Source organism: Sebastes umbrosus, chromosome 20 (genome assembly GCF_015220745.1).
Source record: "Sebastes umbrosus isolate fSebUmb1 chromosome 20, fSebUmb1.pri, whole genome shotgun sequence".
Lineage (NCBI taxonomy): Eukaryota > Metazoa > Chordata > Actinopteri > Perciformes > Sebastidae > Sebastes > Sebastes umbrosus.
In genome coordinates, this window is record NC_051288.1 from 4182093 (window position 1) to 4204107 (window position 22015).

At 40.2% G+C, this 22015-nt stretch overlaps 2 protein-coding genes across 2 annotated transcripts; one reads left to right on the forward strand and one right to left on the reverse strand.

Annotated features, from left to right (window-relative positions):
• Window positions 1-106: 106 nt before the first annotated feature.
• On the reverse strand, window positions 107-11625 carry cops3 (COP9 signalosome subunit 3). The gene is made up of 12 exons (XM_037755962.1): window positions 11440-11625; window positions 10323-10452; window positions 8863-8975; window positions 7859-7908; window positions 6474-6566; window positions 5372-5551; window positions 5087-5227; window positions 4120-4293; window positions 3141-3227; window positions 2772-2885; window positions 1372-1452; window positions 107-954 (listed from the first exon to the last, which is right to left on the reverse strand). Exons 1-12 carry the CDS (start codon window positions 11492-11494, stop codon window positions 901-903), a joined length of 1272 nt encoding a protein of 423 aa, XP_037611890.1. The 5' UTR covers window positions 11495-11625; the 3' UTR covers window positions 107-900.
• Window positions 11626-13333: 1708 nt separating this feature from the next.
• Window positions 13334-21037, forward strand: LOC119480045 (5'(3')-deoxyribonucleotidase, mitochondrial-like). Its single transcript, XM_037756119.1, has 5 exons — window positions 13334-14154; window positions 16301-16401; window positions 17998-18058; window positions 18198-18312; window positions 20048-21037. Exons 1-5 carry the CDS (start codon window positions 13876-13878, stop codon window positions 20185-20187), a joined length of 696 nt encoding a protein of 231 aa, XP_037612047.1. The 5' UTR covers window positions 13334-13875; the 3' UTR covers window positions 20188-21037.
• Window positions 21038-22015: the final 978 nt, after the last annotated feature.

Sequence of the window (22015 nt, forward strand, 5' to 3'; positions counted from 1 at the left end):
TGACACTCAAAGAGTGGATGGGATATCCACCTTTATTACAGTGTAGCCTATTATGTTGAATCAAAAGGGATGAGAGATCTTTTCACAAAGCCATGAAACCCAGAACTATATTCTTAAACAATTTATTATTAACAGATCCACAATCCGCAAAAGCTCAAACTCCCAAAATGACATGACAGTTTGGTTTCATCTGTTGACTTCACCTCTTGTAATAACAAGCTGTCAAAACGGTTTTCTATACAGTGCTCTAGCGACCTCTAGTGGATCCAACCTAAAAAAAACAAAACAAAAAGGAAAGGAAAAAACAAAAAAACAGTGCACCAGATTGTGAACGACTCCTCCATTGTGCCGAGTTTGGTCAAGGGCATGTCCATGTGTGCAGATTTGCTATCGATGATATCTACATTCTAACCAAAAGGAGTGAGAGGGGGATCATTGCAGTCTTTACAAATGTAGAATATAATCAGATTTATTCCTCGTCAGTCATAGATGTTTTACGTCATGTAATGCCCTCTTGTTACGGCCATCATGCAGCAGAACCAATACAAACAGTGAGATTATTCACACGTAATGTTTGGAACAAATAAGTCCAGTTTTTATTATTGTGGTTTCTGTTAATGCAGCAGTGGCGCTCCAACCTGAACATTGATAAATAAAACACTGACAAAATTGTAATCTTTTTTCCTTTTCTGTTAAGGACAATTTGTTATCCTTAAGACACTGTGAAGAAAGAATAACCAAATTTATCATCATCATCATTCCACACAATTAGATTTTCCTTGACCAAATGTCCTTATGCAATAGAATGTTTGTTTGTTTTCCTCTTTTAAAAAAATCCAACTCATCCTGGGAAGAACGTGTTGGGTGGCTGCGGCGTTCTCTCCCCCCGTCCAAGGCCCCTCAGGAATAACTTGATGTTTTGCTACCAACATCGTCCTCCTGCGATCCCATACTCTGGAAAACAATAAAGTGTCACAGGTTGAGAATGCTACGTGACGACACAACAACTTGAAAAACAGGTTCCTGCTTCATTTCCCTATCCAAAATGGCTGATAGTGTTATTATCTTTAGGGCCTTTTCAAGGAAGCAGGTTTACGACTGAATTATCTGGATAGCTCTGCTGAGAAAAAAACATAGCTGATCCATTTACATCAGTCTTTGTTCCAAATTCTTCTCTTTTTTTATATTTAAATCTAATTCTGCCACATAAAAAGCATCTTTGCACCATGAATAAAATTATGTAAATCTAGCACTGAGGAAGGAAAGATTTGAGATTCCACAAAACAAAATGCATCCATGCATGTGTAAATAAAAAAATGACGTCTAAATAACAGAAAAAATAATGAATAGTTATATATTTGATTGCCTCACCTTCTGCACAAATTGTGGGTTTACTGTGATTTCTTGATCCATAGACTTTAGTTTCTCATCCAGCTCTATACATTTCAACATCTAAAAAAGGAGAAAAAAGTGTCACTTTAAAAGCAGTTACCACCAAACATGCTATCAGGGTTCATACATAACATCATGATAGGACTTCATGCAGTGTTCATTTTTGCAGTTATTGTAGATTTAGTCTTAGTCTTAGTCTTTGGACAAAAATGCGTATTAGTTTTTGTTTCATGTACGTATCATAACAACGGCATGTATATCTGCAGTCCTCTGTCTCTTTAAATGATGAATACAGACTACCGCGACCTGCTGGTAGGGAGAGTTATTTCATCTCACGCAGGCTCAGAACGTACGTGCCAACTGGCCGTCGGCTGTAGTCTTTGCGGTGTGTTCGGGTGCAACTTGTCGGCCAAAACAAAGGTGACAGACGGCCTTCATCGCCGCTAGTTCTCTGATTTCGGGTTGGTGTTTCCCCAGCTTTAGGTCTTGTTCAAACCTGGCATTAACATGCGTCTCGGGTGATCGAATCACAAGTGGACAGCTTTAAGTACGCCTGTTCACACCTGGCATTAGAATGCGTCTCCACATGCGTCTTGAGTGACCACTTGTGATCGAATCTAACTTCCCCGCTCTATATGCAAATAAACACGAAGTAAACACATGGCTACTACAGCTGATGTTGCAACGTAATACTACAGGAATGTCAGTAGTAATGTCCTACATATTAGTGAATTCTGGTCCATTTTATTAACATAAAAATATAAGGTTATTGTCAAATGTCCTTTTTTAGTCATGAGATTATATTGAACACTTCTGTCTATCTAGTCTAGCCAAACCAAATAATTTTAGTCAAACTTATTTCACATTATCTGATGAAAACACAGGTGGAATGATTAAGACTGCAGCTTTGCAGTTACTCCGAGTCCTCCAGACTGTGCTTATTAATTCAGTCGCTCCCACTGGTCCGTTATGAGAGCCAATCTGCCCGCCCAACATGTAAAAATATGTTAATCAGGTCAATCAACCACCAAACCCGACCCACAAACTGCCAACTTTATGAATTATAGTAATTGCAATTGTTAGGACTGATGACTGTGATTGTGTGTTTGAGACAGAGAGAGGAGAAGAGAAGGTGGAAGGTGACGAAAATAAAGTGATTTTTAAAACTACATTATAGTCTCGTCTTTTTTCATCAATGATACTGCATGTTCGATATCGTCACTGTGAGTGTTTAATAATGTCAGTGCCGCCTCGTCATCGTCTTAGTCATGGAAAAAAGGTTGTTGCCGAACATTTTTCATCATAGTTTTCGTTAACGAAATGAACACCGACTTAATGCAAAGCAAAACAACACTGTAAACAGAGTTGGACAACCTCACCTCTTGGTCAATTTTGTGGAGCATTGCTGGGTTGTTGTATTTTTCGGGGTTGTCGTGGAAGCACACCATGCCATCCTTTTGGTTAATGCTAGCGTAGATCTCACCATCTTCAATCTGCACAGAAGCATGAGGAGAACAAAAATGAAACAGAACATTTCTAATGTGGATCAAAAGTCAACTGCTGTTTGGTAGAAAGTCACATACAAAACATTTAATTCCTTTTAATTCCTCTACTGTAGGTAATACACTGACTATGGATAAGTACCTTTTACAAACCCATTTCAAAACACCCCAACGATCCCTTTAATCTGCAGTGATCAAAACTCTTTTCATTTCACGCAAGTGTACAGACGTGTTTGACCAACTCACCATGTGTAAGACGTATTTCTCTGCTTCCAGCGGGCCCGACAGCTGCACTCGACTCGCCATGTCTTGCAAAGACAGTGTCAGAAAGGTCTGCAGGAGCATGCATGAAACAAAAATGTGATATTAAAAGAGATTAGACTGAAGGATCTACTGAACCTTGAGGAGTATGTCCTCAGGTACAGCTACTTTTCTTTGGTTGATTTTGCATTTGGTTGATTGAAGTCAAAGCGAATTATTGCAGCAGTTTATTGTAGCAAAGCATTAGAGAGCCAGAAAAAAAAAAAACAAATCAAAGCTAAGTCATGATATTAAGATAACCGAAACACTAAAATCTGTCTCCTCTCTGGTCATAACATAGACATTATGTGATATGAAGTAACCCAGCTCTAGTTGGCAACAACAAGCTCTTGCTTCATACCTGCTTTGCTCCGCTTTCGAAACACGAGTAACAGCTGGCTATCAGATGTCTACGTCTACGTTTAAGTGTGGTTCTATGTATACTCCCCCCATTCTGTGAGGTAAAATTACTGCTTTTGTGAGACCAGACTCCATTCACAAAAACAGTAATTTTACCTCGCAGAACACGGGAGTTGCTGGTCTACCGCTGTATCGACTGGTTAGTTATTAGTTTGTTATTGTGTGACTTTCGGATCGTCCACAGCAGTACATTGCTTAGCTCCTTTACCCCTAATCATTCAGAAAGGTCACGTGGGAACATTTTTCCAAAGGGATTGGGAAAATAGCATTTCGACACTAAAATATACATACCATACCAAAATGTGAATGCTCAGATTAGATTACATAAAAAAAACACTACTGGGAAGCTACAGAATGATATAAAAACAAAAACAAAAAACGCCCTTTAACCCACATCAAAACAGCAGACACACAGTACAGTTCAAACCTTTGCTTCACCACATAGAGAAGCGAAGATTGGCCGAAAAACCATCTGGCTCATATGGAAATACAAGACCACACCCACCTTTGTTAGCCTCTGGATGTTCTTCTTGTAGAGGGAGGAGAGGCACTGTTTGACCAGGCCCGTGTTGTTGTCTCGTGTGAACTGCTCGCTGTGTTTGTTGACCACTCCGCGCAACTCGGCCGGGTTGTTGGTGGTGTAAATCTGAGCCATCTCGTGGTATGCGTTGCTCAGGGGCTAAGGGCGACGATGAGAGAAAAAAAAACAAGAGAAAAGGACAGCGAGAAAACCAATTACAAGTAATTACAAATGATCAACTGCATTGATTAGTCGAACTTCTCATGGTCATTGGCTGTTAACGGCTCGTCAAATTTCTGCAGTTATTTATTACAAATAAATACTGTATAAATATTGTATTACATTTTACAATACCTCTGCTTAGAAACTGGAGAAGCTACAAACACCCATTCTAAGATGTTTACAGCTAGTTAACTAAGCACTTAGGACTGTAATAATAATAATGATTGATGACAACATAATGATCAGGTTCATTGATAATAAATAGTTGACTGGTGCCCTATTTGACTCTTTACATAAAACCCAGATAAACAGCAAAGGGCTGTGCATGAGGGTACAACCTGTATGGTCATTTTGGATGCTGCAGTTTGTGGTGCTGTTGAACCATATTGCATTATACAGAGAGCTTACCCTCATTGATATAAATAGGTTGGAGAAAATAATCGAGGCACACCACAAACTATATCCTCCACAATAACCATAAAGTTGAATCAACGCCTCTCTAAAACAGGTTCAACAAAAATAGAACATTAAAAACCTCATGAAGGGAGGATTTACTGCAGGACTGTTGTATTAAACTGCATTAGTTTTAGCTAGGTGTACATTTCTTAACTGGCTTTATCTGGTTGTTTTAACAGTTTGCATCAGCTGAAAATCAAGTTACTTAAAACCGCTGTATCAAACCAGCAAAGCCCTAATACTGCTCCATTCCATCCACGCTGTTTGTCCTTACCTTGATGAACCTCCCTACTATTTGTGAGGTGTATTTGGGCAGCGGCTGCACTTTGCCGTGGAGAATGAGTGACACCAGGATGTATTTCTTATAGGCTTCCAACATGATGTGGCTCACTGCCATGGCTGGAGTGGTTATTGCCTGACAAAGACAAAATGAGACGCACACGATCATCTATATGAATCCTAAAAGTGCATGACCAATTTTTAAAGAAAGCTTGCTATGCCATTACATGTACATATGTCGGTACATTTATTTGGAGTATTTCAGTGTGTGAGAGAGTACCTGTTCATAAAAATACAGTGCTCTTTCGAAGTTTTTGAGGCCCGTGTAGATCATGCCACCGTAGTAGTAGTAACATAAAAAGTGCTTTGCGTCGTAAGCTCCGTTCTCCTTACAGATGTCCATCATGTCCAATTCCAAGAAGGGCAGGGCGGGCTTGAAGCACTTTGCTAACAAGCACAGCTGCAAGGAGAGGAGGTATGTAGTGAGGACAACTTATACTTAGTCACACTGGAAAGGAGCTATGCTGGGACTAAAGCCTGTGTTTGAATTATTTAACATAACCCGTTAAATGGCAAATTGAACAATAGGGATGTCACTTTACCAGAAATTTAGTAGTCGATATCAAAACCAGTGAAATTCCACAATTCTCAATACGAATTCGATACCACGGTTAAAAACGAAAGTAAAACAATAAATCCCATGTACTTCAACATCCACTTATATTGCTGTGAAATCATCTCCTTCAAATTGGATTTATTCAAGTTTCTCACCCAAAACTACATTTTACAAGATTACATTTGAACACATCATGATAATGTTAGAATTTACCTTCGCCAAATACAACTTTTTACTGAATAGAGCCTGAACACATAATGTAAATCATTGGCAGCTCCCGTGTTGAAATCGGCAGGTTAATGTTAGCTGTTTGCAGCCGGTAAGCAGCACAGTCCTGCATGGAGCTAACAGCTAATGGCTAACTGGCTCTTGTCCTGCTGATTGCAACACAGATTTGTTGTTCCCAATGTAGCATTATCAGGGAACCAATAGGGTGCGTCAATAGCGAGTTCACAGCGTCCCAAACACATTCTCTATCATCCCCATTACGATGGGATGCCGTTAGTCTTGAGTCCTGATGGTCCGTAGGGTACTGTAGAAAAATTAATACGGTCACGTTTTCAGAAGTTTGGAATCGACTTGTGACATCCCTATTCAACAAATAAGCATTTAGGGAGGAGGAGGACATCAAAAACAATTAGGATAACTGGCATAACGTGGATGACGATCACAAATAATACAGCTAAATAGACCCCATTTAGTAACATAGTGAAATCATGAGGCCATTTAGGATTACAGCCGTGGTGCTGACGCAGCAGTGACTCACCTGACACAGGTCTGCATGAACTGAGGTAAGTTGGTTTGTGTTCATCTGCATTTTGTCTATTGCCTGTTTTAGGACGACAACACCCCTCAATGGCTGTCAGAGAGGAAAACAAATATTCAGTTAGTTATTCAGCCGTAGCTTTCCTGAGACACACTGGAAAACGGTCTGGGCCTGAACCGCACTTTAAAATGCATTAAAATATTTAGATTGAGACGGAAAAAGGACAACATGCAACTCCTGGATGCAGAGGCTCAGAGGCGTACGAGCAATAGGATGACTCATTTGGGACCAGTCTTGTCGGACAGTGGCGAAAAATAAGATTAAAATGTGCTACCGGTAATTTTGCTGTCGCCCAGGGGAAATTGCTTTTGGTGCATACGACATTAAAAATAGTTTCCACCACTCCCAAGCTACATTGTCAGGACACTGCACAATGTCCTTTAAAACACACATAATGGGCATGTTGACAAGGACACGTCACAGTAAGGAGAATATCATGGAAAGATCAAAATCATTACAAAATACACCGAAGACAAACAGTAACACTCTTTTTCAGGTGGGAAGAAGTAGATGTTTTTCTGTTGTCTCTATTGGACAACATAGACAAGAGCTGATGCAGCATAGGAGGAATTTGAAGGTGTGTGTGAGTATATCTGTGTATGTCAACACGGGCACATCTCATGTCAGCACATAAGCCAGGTTTCCACCAATAAGTTCTACGGTATTTTTAGTCCCGGGACTACTTTTAAAGGAACATTTTAGCCCATTGTTGTCTGCGTTTCCACCACGGTCTAAAGACCTGCGAAGATTAGGCAAATTAGTCCGCTGACGTATTAAAAAGCAACATGACATGGGACGAGGGCTGCTGGTGGTCGCAACAACACACTCTGCAGCCTGCAGTTCAGTGTTTCCGCCTGTTTCATCTAAAAAAACACTCAAATTTAAATAAACGTGCGGGGAAAAGTTTCGGTGGTTGAAACGGGGCTTTTGTTAGTAATCGTGTAGCAGAATTTAGAATTGTAATTATGTTACAGCTTCTTGGCTCAACAAGAATACTGTGGATTACAATACATGAGTAGACAAAACTGGATGATTTGTTCAAGCTGTTGGAAAGATAAAAATGGGGATGGCTTGTCGGTGTGTGTTCTGTTAACTCTCGGGACCAGGGTGGTGGCTCAGGTCGTGGGTTTGAGTCAACCTGCAGGATTAGGCCGATATAGTTTAATCCTATATATTTCATCCAGCATTAGGTTTTTACATTTTATACACTAAATTAGTAATTTAAAAAAAATAAATCAACATTTGGAGTGTAAAAAAATATTACATTTTGAATTAAAGCTCTGTAAACATTTCACTCCCACCGAAGTCAGAATCAACAGTCTTACCTGTTTCCGCTCTACAAGGGCGTTTGTCAACTGGTGGCAGAGACCAGCAACTGTGAGAGGAAACAGAAGGTGTTCAATTATTGATTTACTCTTTCAGTGGTCAGTTATCTTTAAAATACTGCTCACGTGTACAAGATGCACCTGCACTTCATTGCAGTTTATGCATTACTACCATCTCTAGACAAACGCATAAATTCATACAATGGTGCCATTTTTCTCAACGGTTCAAGTGCGCTAACGTAAAAATACATTTGTAATAAATTTATAATAATGTATTAAGACATTTGCAGAAATGGAAGGCCATTTATTTGCAGGAGATATTGCTGAACACTACACCAATATGCTAGACCAGTACCACCTAGGGATGCACCGATTCGACTTTTCCAGTCCCGATACTGACAGCGATACCTGGGATTAGTCTACTGAATTTATATTTATCATAAAAATAATAAATCTAACACCAGCAACTTAATAAAAAATCTTCAAAATTACCAGGAATTACAATTCAAGTGTAACCCTTTTTAATGCAGCAACAAATTGATCAAAACCTTAACAGGAATTAAAATGTCAGTATATAATGTATATGGTATATAAACATAGAATTTAATTGAATAGATCAGCCCCCTTGTCACCGATGGCCGATCCAGATATTTGAGTCATTATTGGCCCGATATCCGATCTGATCTACAATACTGATGCCACCATCGTAACACAGCATGTTCTCAGTTTTTATTGATACTAAGAAAGCATTTCCGAGCTTGTCAGCGGACACTGGAAAAAGCCAGTATCTGATATACCCATAGTAAAGTAGTTGCATGAGAAACGGTGACATAGTTTAGCTGACAACGGTGCACATTTTAGCAGAGTACATGCTCTCAACACAATAAGCAATAGATCAGTGCAGGAATTGTTTTTTTGTTCAACTGAAAACATAAAAACCCCCAGCGGGATACAAACGTGCTTCCTAATGTAGGAGTGAAGAGGTTTGGTTAGTCTGAACTTACAAGTGTCTGTTGCATATCTAATGTGCTCCCCATTGCAAGTACTGATGAAGAGCTGGACTTGGGAGAAGAGCGTCTCAAAGTCAGGGATGTTTGGCATGGAGAACTTCACAAATCTGGAACGAGAGAGAAGGAGGTGAGCAAAAGCCTTTCAGCGATGCAGAAGGGAACTCATAACACAACTGGTAAAAGCTGAGTAAATCTACTAGGGCTGTCAAAGTTGACGCGATAATAAAGCATTAACGCAACTTTGTTTTAACGCCACTAATTTCTTTAGCCCATTAATGCAATCGATCTTCTAGAGGTTGTATCTGGCTCAGTTCTAAAAGCTAGAGTGAAGATACTGGTATCATATGAAACTATAAAAATCTAAGGAATCGATTGGTAGAATTGGTGGAAAATGGGTTCTATAGGTACCCACGAGTCTGCCTTTTAAAGACATGCCCACTTTATGCTAATCCCATGCAGTTTTGCACAAGTCATAGTCAAGTCAGCCCACTGACAGCTATTGTTGCCTGTTGGGCTTGAGTCTGCCATGTTACGATTTTAGCATATTTGTTATGCTAAATGCAGTACCTGTGAGGGTTTCTGGACAACATTTGTCATTGTTTTGTGTTGTTAATTGATTTCCAATAATAAATATATGCATACATTTGCATAAAGCCAGCATATTTGCCCACTTCCATGTTGATAAAAGTATTAAATACTTGACAAATCTCCTTTTAAAAGGTACATTTTGAACAGATATTAAATGTGCCATAAATTGTATTTTATTCGATTAACAGCCCTAAAAACTACTACTTACTAGTGTTTTTCCCACTTGTGGGTTTTCTATACTCAGCATCTTAAACATAGTCATTTTCATAACTGTTTAATATTTGATGCAGCATTGGCATTTCTTGATTCACTAAATAATGATCACGTTGTTTCTTACAATGTTAGTTCAGGCCTACCTTATTAGCTGTACATGCAACAAGTAGCTTTTAGCTGCATTGTGTCTACATCAGATTTGCTATGCTACATGCAACAGGCAGCCTATAATAATAAAAAATGTAATAATACTGAGCAGAAGGAAATGGCACCTTTTATTCACGATGGAAATACTGGATCATGTATGCATTTCGTTTTAACCAACTTGGCAACTCACATTTTTAACTTAAAAACTGACAACAAAGTTGTGTTCACCGTTATGTCCTTGTTATCCATCTTTCTCCGAGGCTTCACCACCTCTACCCTCACAAAAAAATACAATAACACCTTTGGCAAACACAACAATAACAGCAAATCTTGACCCAGTTCAGAAAAAAATGGAGCAGAAACAAGGAGCATCATGAAGGTTAGGAGTGTAGAGGAACACAAGACTGGACAGAACTGGCACACAAGACAAAAACACAGCAGCAGACTTCACTACTGAGGAAGAGATCTTGACCCTGGAAAGAATCAGGATGGAGCAGGCTACTCACAGCACAGCCAGCACGCCTAGGGAGTGCTCCTGGATGTCCAGGGCCCCCAGCACCGTGTCCAGGTGGGACAGATTTTTGGCCAGCAGCTCCCCACTCTTGTTGATCAACTCGCACAGCTGAGTCATCTGGCCTGGGAGTTGAGGGGGCAGGAGAAGAAGAAAGAAATTAAACCACTTTGGACCTTCTTGCATGCCCTTTGGAAGGACACATATCTCACATCTAGGACAGTTTACATCACAATGCTAGATGCAGATTCAATCTTAGAAATGACTTGTTTTTAGGCAGTCCTGCTGTTTTGTAATTCAATTAGGTTGTTATAATGGAATTTAATCTCATTATATTGCAAATTGCATTACATGCTGTGGCACACAAGAGAGATACAATCACAATGCTGCAACTGCACTGAAAACTAGAAATGGTATTATAGAAATTATAGCATTCCCCTGATCACAGTCATTGTAAATGATGAGGTTAATTTAATATAATCCACAGAGATTAAGAGGGCAATACTTTACCCGCAAGTATGCTGAAGCATTTTCTTCATTGTTTTGATCGAATTAATGATAAAATTGTAATTTTATTGTCTATGACTGTCGAGGGGCTATTCTTCACAAACGTAGGAAGCAAACTGAGTAATAAAATAATTTACAATCGTCGTGCTGTGGCTGAGGATTTCAATATAAATAGGCCGGTCAAGTGTCCTGTCAAGGCCTTGCAAGAGGTAATGCGAGTGAGATTGACAGATGACTTTAAACCAATCAGATTCGCTAATTCCGTTCGCCAGCCAATCATGTGAGGCCGGGGGGCGGGACTACCGGTAAGGCAGTCCTGATAAATTATTTTCTAGATCAAAAACAAAAAGTATGATTTTGACATTTTGTGTGATAAACCAGCCAGTTCGCGGTTATTACAGGCGTCCCCGTGTACTAACGCATCGTCTGGTGATACTTTACAGGACTCTCGCAGCCACAGAAAGTCATTTTAACGGTGTGTTTACATGATAAAGCAAAAAGAGGCTCTGAGCAGTCTGGCTGCCTAGCTATCGGCAAGGCACAGGATAGCATTATGCTAAGCTAACTAGCTAATACTTCCCACTCGAATGAGTTTAGCCTCCTACCTTGAGCGGAGAGCTGCCGCACATTGTTCACAAACTGCTCCAAGGCTGAAGCCATTATTTCCTGGGTCCAAAGTGGAGGTAATTTGCACTGTTTTTCATTCAAACGTCAGAAACAACTCCGTCCGGGACTAAGACAGGGGGCCACACAGCCGCCACTGAGGTTAAGCTATCGCGAGATCATTAAAAACAGAACAGACTGCAACGAGATTCTACGAACCGAGCATTGGATTCTTAAAGGGCCAGACACACGATTTGCTGAAAGCATTACAGTACACTGTGGTGTCACAATTTCGACATTATTTTATTTTTTAGGGATTTTTTAACTTATTGTTCTTGTCTTATGTGGAATTTAGGGGATTTCAGTTGTCTATTTCACACTGCAACACAAGTTCCCCCTTTACGAAAAAGAAATACAGGAACTGACGTACAATTGGGAAACCGTGTTTTCAACAAAGATGTTCTAACATGCAGGAGCGCCTTCCACTGATTATAAACTGGACACCAAAATGTTTTGTGCTTCAAAAAAATAAATAAAATAAAGCTTTTGTAAATGATCTTGTCTGTGACTGTTGTAATTCATGTATTTATTTATTTGCAGATAAGAGATGAGAGGAATTGGGTAAATCCATTCTCTAAATCGCTTATCGTGTTCAGGGTTCAAACCAAGGACCTTGCTCTTTGGAGGCAACAATGCCAACTCTTATGTCAGTCTGCCACCCCAGGAGTTTTAAAGGTGCTTCATTTTATAGGTAACTGTTGAGAAAATCAAATGTATTAAGAAGAGAGGTCCTGATAACTAATGTAAATGAAGTAGATCATAAGCATTTACAGCACACTTATTCACTGGTGTCTTTAGCCTGTTGCCATTTATTCACTTTCAATATGGGAGAATATTCCTCATCTTCATATACTAATAGTTTTTTGGTTCATTGCTGTACCACCATATGTCTGTCTTCCAATAGTGTTTCTGTAATGTAGTGTACTGTAATTGTGGTTGGTGGCAAATAAAAAATGTCTAAAACTTATTTACAATCACTGAAGATGAGCAAAAGAAAGAAAAAAACAGAAATAATACAACAAACATACAACAAATATAGAAAATTAAACTTATACTTTAACAAATTTTCAACAAAGTCATGCATTTTATGTACAGCTCATTACAGTGTTGCCTCTCATCAGTCCAATCAATCGATTTTTAGAATTGCAGAAATGTCACTTTATGCACTCAGAATTGGCTATTATTTGTCAGATTTAGGCAGAAATAACCTCAATAAAAATAAATAATAATAATAATAATAATACAATTATAAGAATAATAGTGGATGGTAAAATGTTTTCTTTCTTTCTTTTTTCAAATTTGCAGTATTGTATAAATGCAAATTGTGCCTATATGAACCATCCAGACCTCTCAGGTCATCTGGATCAGGCCTGCTTAGTGTCCCCAGAGTCACAACTAAACATGCAGAAGCAGCATTCAGTTTTTATGCACCAAATATTTGGAACAAGCTCCCAGAAACCTGCAGGACCGCTCCAACTCTTAGCTCTTTTAAATCAAAGCTTAAAACTGTCCTGTTTGCTGCTGCTGCCTTTTATTAAACCAGATAATTATCTTATACTGCACTACAGCTTTTACTCTTGTGTGTTAAACTCTATTTTAGCTTCTATCCTAGCTTTTATTTTTAGCTTGTTTTTTTATTTTCTAATCTTTAATGTTTTTATAACTGTTTTAATTATGTCTTAATGTTCTTCTGCACTTTGTCGCAATGTTCTTGAATGTTTATGTAAAGCACTTTGAATTGCCCTGTTGCTGAAATGTGCTATACAAATAAAGCTGCCTTGCCTTTACATGGCCCTCACACAAAACAACGGAGGAGTGAGCCATCGTGTTTCTGTATAATATCTTTGCTGCGTGCCAGCTCTGCTGTACAGTGTGTCCACTGCTGAGAGATTCTCCTCTCCTTGGTGCCGCAGTACCAGTCCGCTGTGTATTACTCGTTTATTGCTCAGGTAGCACCAACAAGCCAGATGTTACAGATGCTGTGCGTTTGAGAGAAAGGCTTTGGGTAGCTGCCGGGGCAGTTAATAATACACACTGACAGACAAACGATGCAAACACCCCTCTCACTGTGGCCAAAGGCATGTCACTGGTTTGACCTGTGTGCTGCTGCTGTGCGGCTGCTAGCCTATCGGCTAAAGTTAGCTACCGGCCGTTAGCCTCGCTGCAGCTGACTGGTCAAGTTAAGCTAGCAGTGAAAAGACAAATAACACAATCAAGTTGAGAAAACAACACGGTGTTACTGCTGCAGTATTTATTAAACTGTCTGACTCCCGTGCGGACTTGATCCAGTGTTTCCACCGTCGTTAGGAGGAGAGGGTGACCGGAGAGGGTGACCGGTAGTGACAGCAGCAGCCAGCCACTCAGATCGAGAGTCTACAATGTTAGTAGTGTTCAGCGCTACACGCCTTCTCGGAAGAGGGAGAACTTTGCTCCGTGATCCGGTTAAGAGGATCGTCGTCAACATGTCGTCCTCCTCCTGTCCCTCCGGTAAGAGACTGCGGGTTCTGGTGGACGTGGACGGGGTGCTGGCGGACTTCGAGGGGGGGTTCTTGAAGAAGTACCGGGCCCGGTATCCGGATGATCCCTACATCCCCCTGGAGGACCGGAGAGGCTTCTGGGTGTCGCATCAGTACGGCCAGCTGAGGACTGACCTGTGTGTGAGTGGACATGCATACTACTGTGTAATGTGTAATAGTATTAGGTTATAATGAATGACATTCACATTTGCAGTGCTGCAGAGCCAGAGGCCCCTAGAGCTGGTTCCCCCTGGGGCCCCAGTTACATTTTAACAGAATGTAATTAGATCTCATTTACAGACTGGGTTAGAGTGGCAGATCTCACTCTGGAGAGTTTGATATTACCCAACATGCACCCACCAAATGTCCCATATATGCATTTGCACAGTGCTGACCAGTTCAACCACAATATTTTATATTTTGTTTATTAATTTCATTCAATGTCTGAGGGGACAAAAAAAGTAGGCAGTATCTGGCATGACAAAATGCAAGGAAGAAATAAAATTTAAAGGGGAACTACACCTGTTTTCAAAATTCATACATGTTATTCCTATGGTCTAAGGCTGTCCAAAAATATTAGGAAACATGAACAATCCTCTTATCCCATAAAATAAATAAACTACTAAACAAAATTTGTTAAAAAATTATAATTCCGTATTGGTTTAAGTCCAGTGAGATCCTGATCGTACTGTATGAAATGACCTGTGGTGACCTCTAGGATAATCACAGCCTCATGAAACTTTACAGACACAAACTAGAGACCTAGAGCATTCAGAGGATGGATGGCTTTCCCAGGTAGATTGACAGTAAGGGGGTTTCTTAGCAGTTTACACAACAGAAGTGCTCGCCATGTAATCGCCGAAAAAATGCAATTCTTGCAGAAATCTCCAAATGTCAAAAGTTTTTGACACCAAATCACAGCAAGTCTTTTCCTATAATGTTCCTCAAGGTCTCTGTGTATTAATGTGGTATTTTGGAGGGATTATTGATCATTTTTATCAATTCACGAGTGGTAAAAAAATGGTTAAATTTAGCACCAAATCTGTGTAATAAATGGTACCAAGAGAGCGGTCTCAGAGTGTTATAACCCTTGGCCTCACCTACAGTATCTTATTGAGTCTCTTCTTGACTGCTTGGGTACTGAACAGGGTATTTTGTTCATGTATTTTAATTCTGATGCTGATTTGTCATCATATGTTACTCAGTTAGCCACGGGCCTGTAGTTAAAGAGTCTAATGGATGCTCTTTTATTTAGTTTTATAAAGACTCACTAAGGTGATTTTCATAGTCAAGTGGGTGAATGTCACAATAATATTTATATTTTTTTCTGTGGAAAAACGTATTTACTCAAAGACTTTGGATGGTGATGAGGTCGGATTCTAAACCAACGAACAGACTTTGAGACTTTTATTTTAATATATTACACCAGTATGTCTGCATGTTTACTCATTTTGCACTACCAAGTGCATCATTTGGATAACTGTGCAAAAAATGCCCACTCATTCCATTTTTTTTAAAGACATTAAAAGCTATCTAAAATATGTCTAATTTGTGTTATATCATGCAAATATAATATGTCACGAAATTGTTAACTAGGTCAGGATTACGAGGTTACATGAGCACAAAAGAAGAAATAGAGCACAAAGATGTTTTTCTCTGTTCCTGCTTTGTCATTATTGAAACATTCAAGAGAGCTGTACAGTACAGTCTCATTCAAATATCAGCTTTTCTATTCCTCTGGGCAACCGAGAGTCTGGCTTCACCCTGATTTGCATAATGTATCCTAGACATCGACTTTATGCAAATGAGGAGCGGCCAACGTGACGTTCCGTCTCTCGAAACGCAACGCTGCACTACCAGAATGCATTGCACGGCTGTTTACAGAGACAATGAATGGGAAGTCTGGAAATGACGGATCCTGTCGAGCCGGACAATACGATGTGTGTTTTTATGTTTTGGGTTGTCCATCTGCGTCCCATTCTCACAATATCTCAGGAACGCCTGGAGGGAATTTCTTCAAATTTGGCACAAACGTCCACTTGGACTCAAGGATGAACTGATTAGCTTTTGGTAGTCGAAGGTCAAAGGTCAAGATCACTTTGACCTCACAAAACACGTTTTTGACCACAACTCAAGAATGCATATGATAAATATGACAATTTCATATAGGATAAATTGAGGAAATGATGACATTTTGGACAAACTGGATGTGAAACTGCAACTTGACTAGTTGGCGGAGGCATAAAACTGCAAGGCGGTAATTACATTTTTTTTTTTTTTACTTCAGCAAAAAGCCGTCAGTATCTGGGAGTCCAAGGACTTCTTCAAGGAACTGGAGCCGCTGCCAGGAGGAGTGGCAGCGGTCAAGGAGATGGCCAAGATGGATAAGTAGGTTCACTCATCTAATATATAAACTGATTCAGCTGCTGCTGGTGTAATAATACAATGTGATACAGACTGTCTGAGTAACATCATGGTGAGAAGTGTGTTCACAAGGGGAAGAGAAAACAAACCAGAATGACTCAGAGCTTACAGGGTGATCAACATGAGAGGGAAATGTATCACAAAGCATGGCACCACTTTTTTGTTGAGGTTTTTATATCATTCTGTAGTTTCCCAGTGGTGTTCCTTATGTATTCAAATCCAAACATTCAGATTTTGGTCGAAGTACATATGTTTTTATGTAAAAATGCTATTTTCCCAAGCCCTTTTAACCCTATTACATACAGTAACATAGATGGCGGTCGGCACGCTCCCAGCTTGGAGAAGCAGACAGGACGCCACGTTAGTTCGGATCCGAAAGTCACACAATAACACAAACTAACTAACTGATCGTTAATGTAGTCTGGTGGCTTTGAAGAGAGGGTGACGGCTTCAGTTCCCCGCCAGAAAGGGCTGTCTGACGGCGAGGTAAGGTGGTCAAAATATTCTAAATATAGCGTACACTTAAACTGATATAGATTTTTTTTAGGTTGCTAAAATATGTTTTTCTGCTGCTCCCGTCCACAGCCGCTTTACCTCTATGCGACGGGGAACTGAAACTACCAGACTCCATTGATAAAAACAACAATTTAACTCATTTTACTCTCACAGAACATGGGAGTATAGCCTATAACCCTCAAAATCGAACTAACAGTCATTTCCAAACTTAGCACAGCTGACTTTTACACAGCTAGTGCTAGCGTTCACATTATTCCTAACCTTCTTGATCAGCTTACTTTGCTAACCTACGTCACTGCTTTTTGCTAACAGCTGAGTGAAAAAAAACAGAAAAGAACATAGATGGCCCCGCCCTTTAACTACTGGCTATAAGCAGGTACTCTATGATGAGGTTCCTTCTTTACTGCAGCAACTAAAATCACACGATGAGACACTTTTTTACTTGGCATATGGAATTTATGGACTGATAATTATGACAGATTATTATTGTGTTGCCATGTTGGATACTGATGAGCAGTCACTGATGGAGAGGTTTAGTAATCCTGTTGGATTGCTGTTTCAGAGGCTACTTCATCCACAGCCGTAATATTGAGAAACAGTGGTGCACTCTACGTGCTTTGGTGAAAGCATCTGTATCGATAACGACCTCTTTGATTGAGTCAAGTGTAATCGGAGTCAACGTGGAGGAGGCTGTGATCGCCATTTCCTGCAGCATTCTAAGAAGCACACAACACGGTGGAATAACGTCTATAAATAGCCGTCGTAGTTATGAAACTGTATGTTTACATTTCCTCTCCTGGTGGAATTGAATGTTTTCTTTAGCCACCAGTGCCTGAATGATTCGGTTTTCTTATCAGGGGAATCGGCCATATGGTCTGATCTCATGTCTTTCACTTGTTGTTTTCCTACTAGGGAAGGTCCACTGCCTGTTTCCAAAATAACCAATGCTTCCAGTTATAAAGAAACAGTGTGTCTGTCAGGCATATAAAACATTGTTTGTATGCTTTTAATTTGTTCCACTGTTGTTTCCCTTTGTGTCTGCAGCACAGATGTCTTTCTTTGCACCAGCCCTATAAAAAACTACAAACACTGCCCGCATGAGAAGGTGAGCCTTCTGCCAAACAACAACATCCATTCTGTTCCCTTTGGGAAATATTACTTCTGTGTTTCCTTTTTCTAATTCAATCTCATTTGGTGTGTGTGTGTGTGTGTGTGTGTGTGTGTGTGTGTGTGTGTTTGTCTAGTACTCTTGGATAGAGAAGCACTTTGGCTATCACTTTCTGGAGCACGTCATCCTGACCAGAGACAAGACAGTAGTCTCCGGAGACATCCTCATAGACGACAAGCCGGACATTCTAGGTGAGGGGGACTGTTTGTGTGTATGTCTGCTAATTTGAAATTTAGTCAATGAATTACATAACAAAATGGACATTCTGTATTGTAATAATATTCATAATTTAGAGCCGTCAAAGTTAACACGATAACGCGTTAACGCAGATTAATTTAAAACGTCACTAATTTCTTTGGAACATTAACGCAACTTGCAATTTTTAGTTTGTGGTGTAGTGAGTGAAGATACTGGTGTGAAACTAGCAAACCAAATGAATCCATTGATACCAACCATGTCATACTAGCTTGTCACGAAGGAGGTTAAATAACACTCCACATTTACGCTAAATTTTGGCGAGGAAAACTGGCATGGCCATTTTGAAAGGGCTCCCCTTGACCTCTGACCTCAAGATATGTGAATGTAAATGGGTTCTATGGGTACCCACGAGTCTTCCCTTTACAGACATGTCCACTTTATGATAATCACATGCAGTTTGGGGCAAGTCATAGTCAAGTCAGCACACTGACACACTGACAGCTGTTGTTGCCTGTTGGGCTGCAGTTTGCCATGTTATGATATGAGCATATTTGTTATGCTAAATGCAGTACCTGTGAGGGTTTCTGTGCAATATTTGTCATTGTTTTGTGTTGTTAATTAATTTCCAATAATAAATACATACATATATTTGCATAAAGCAATCATATTTGCCCACTCCCATGTTGATAAGAGTATTAAATACTTATAATAAATCTCCCTTTAAGGTACATTTTGAACAGATAAAAAATGTGGGATTAATTTGCGATAAATCAGGATTGAAGGAATTCTGTCATGCCTGCGTAATGCCTCATTTGCACTGCATGGCTAGACTAAACTCCGCTCCCTTTTGGTACCAGGCCCTTTTCTTGATTCGGTTTTCCACTACAGATAGTACCCTCTCAGTGTAGGTGGGATTGTCAGCTGATCACCACGGCGCCGCACCGTGAAACTGCCGTGACATCATCTTCAACGCGACACTCACTGAATGCTTTCATCGGCAAGCAAACAGAGGAACGTCTGCACTTCTCCATCTGGGTCAAGTGAATACTGTGGTTGCTATTGACGGCAGCTAGGCTATGTAGAAATGGTGAGTTTGTGCAGGATGTCCTGTGTGTCGCACTGGGACGATTCTCTCTGACCGATCAGTGGTCTGCAGTGCTTTAACTCGCTTGGAACCTAAACCGAGGTGATACCAAAAAAAGTACCAGGTACTATTCAGAACTTTTGCTGATGGAAAACCAAAGACGAGCGAGTCGAGTTGAATAGAGCCGTGCCGTACCATGCAGTGGAAATGCGGCATAAAATATGCACCTGATGGCTATCTGAAAAACTGCAGCTGAGGTTTGATAACATACCTGCTGTTTATAATGATCATTGACTGGCATAAAAGTAGTGACATAATCAAAATGTAAATATGCTTTTAAAAATAACTTTAACACGAACAGCGTTCAGCATGCATGAAAGTGTGTTTCAAAGTGAAGAAAGAAGGAAGGAAGCAAAAAAAAAGGGAAGAGGATTACATAATCCTGTTCATGTAATGTCATGTGGGTGTCTTAATTATTTGCGTACGTCTTCATCACTGCCTCATTTACACCTTTCAAGACAGCTGCCACAGTGTGCGCACTGTTAGCCAGGATGATCTGCTGGGGTTGTTCTAAAGCAGCGGTTTGAAATATGGGTGGTTGTCAGTTATGTAACGTTTGTACACAACATGTCTCCCCTGATCAGGCGTGGAGCCCAACCCGACGTGGGAGCACATCCTGTTCACCGCCTGCCACAACAAACATCTCTCCATCTGCCCCTCCCAGAGACGACTGGAGTCTTGGTCGGACGACTGGAGGGCCATCCTGGACAGCAAAAGGCAGTGAGGAGCTCCTTCACCAACGAACCCCAGCCCAAGCGGCCTCGCTTCCCGGCCAGTGAAAGATTCAGGGGTCACTGTCATCGGCCACGCTGGCGGGTGTCGAGGCACGGAGGGAACGCTGTCTTGCAGAGGCGATGTCAGAGTTAATTTCTGAAAAGGAGGAGGGTAAAATATTTAGAGGCAAATGAACAATAATATATTACACAAAGCAGGCACTTGTTGCTCTCAGTTGGGAGAGGACATTCACTTGTTTGACCACAAGGGGGCACTCTGAGACCGAGTGTGAAGTGAAGTTTCCAACCTTTCCACCAATTTCACTGAAGAAACTGAGACAACAAAACATTGAATTTCAAATGGATACCCAGTAAGCAGCTCTGTGTCTGCATACTGGATGCTTTTTGGGTTGTTATTGTGGACAACCACTGGGGCGGTCTAACTATGGTCTTCTTTACAAATCAGTATGTGCCAGTATTGTGTTGCATTAATGAGTCGGTGGCACAGGAGCACTCCACTACACACTGACATTTACAAAAATGTTCTCCACAAGTCGTATAGGCACTGGCGAGTATTTACATATATGTACTGTAAGTTGCAAACACTTTAACTGTTATAGCAGGTCATCATTCCACATGTACTTTTTGGTAGAGTACTGCAATGTGTCACCGAGTACCACTGTCATGTAAATGTAGAAAGATATCTCTGAAGCTTTGTAAAGAGCAGATATGGTGCTTTTTTATTTCCTCTGTTTCACAATGATCTATGCATCTTAAAGGGATAGTTCAGGTGTTTTGAAGTGGGGTTGTATGAGGTACTGATCCATAGTCAGTGTATTACCTACAGTAGATGATGGTCAGCACGCCACCAGTTTGGAGAAACAGACAGGCGTACCAGCACGGAAGCAAAGCAATGTGGACGGGGCCGGCAGCAAAACCTATTTTAGCCGCCTAAAAGAAAGGCTGACCTAAAAAAAAAAACAATACCAGTTTAAGTGTACGCTATATTTATAATATTTTCACCGAACAAACAAACAAACGAACCAATCAAGGCAGCGGTAGACCAGCAGCCCCCGTGTTCTGCGAGGTAAAATAACAGTTTTTTTCAGTGGAGTCTGGTTGCTTTGGCGAGAGCGTATATAAAGGCTTCAGTTCCCCGTCAGAAACATAGACTGTACAGCTGTCTCATGGCAATGTAAACTAGCAAAAACAACTAAACTAATATTTATTAATTTAGTTGGGCCTTTCTTTTAGATGGCAAAAATACTGTATGTAATACACTGACTATGGATAAGTACCTCATCCAGCCCCACTTCAAAACACCTGAACTATCCCTTTAATGGATACACCGACGAGAAAAAAATAGAATTGCACGCATACATGTGCACGTTGCCAAAACCCTCAGTAGTGTTAGATATATTAAAACAACAGTCACTGGAAAATGCTGAATATAATTAAAATATTAAAGGTAGAAAAGAGTTTATTGGGGAAGATTTTATTTTAAAAAAATGATCGTGTGACTAATTTCTCAATGTTAAAATGTCCAAAAAAGAGAGATGACTTATATTGTTATGTCTTGTTTTTACGTGCTCCACTTTCACACAGTCAGTCAAGCTATTTTGAACACAACATATTTTATTAATTTCTGGCTCAATTGCAAATACACAAAAATGAGAAAGTCAATTAATCAAAAGCCGATACACGGCAGTAGTTTTAAGACGTATACCCTTCACCACATTTTTATAAGTACTGGTCATGGTCTGTGCCATTTCCAATTAGGTCTGCGTCCCTCAACAATTCACATATAGGTATTCATTATTGTTGTTATATTTTGTCTTT

Excerpts from the sequence above, each read along its gene's own strand:
- cops3 (XM_037755962.1), bottom strand. The coding sequence starts at position 11,494 with ATGGCTTCAGCCTTGGAGCAGTTTGTGAACAATGTGCGGCAGCTCTCC. Across the intron at positions 8,976-10,322 it reads CTAGGCGTGCTGGCTGTGCT|ATTTGTGAAGTTCTCCATGC; the intron begins GTGAGTAGCCTG and ends CTCTCGTTCCAG. Across the intron at positions 5,228-5,371 it reads CACTGTATTTTTATGAACAG|GCAATAACCACTCCAGCCAT; the intron begins GTACTCTCTCAC and ends TGTCTTTGTCAG.
- LOC119480045 (XM_037756119.1), top strand. The coding sequence starts at position 13,876 with ATGTTAGTAGTGTTCAGCGCTACACGCCTTCTCGGAAGAGGGAGAACT. Across the intron at positions 14,155-16,300 it reads AGCTGAGGACTGACCTGTGT|CAAAAAGCCGTCAGTATCTG; the intron begins GTGAGTGGACAT and ends TTTTTACTTCAG. Across the intron at positions 16,402-17,997 it reads GAGATGGCCAAGATGGATAA|CACAGATGTCTTTCTTTGCA; the intron begins GTAGGTTCACTC and ends TTGTGTCTGCAG.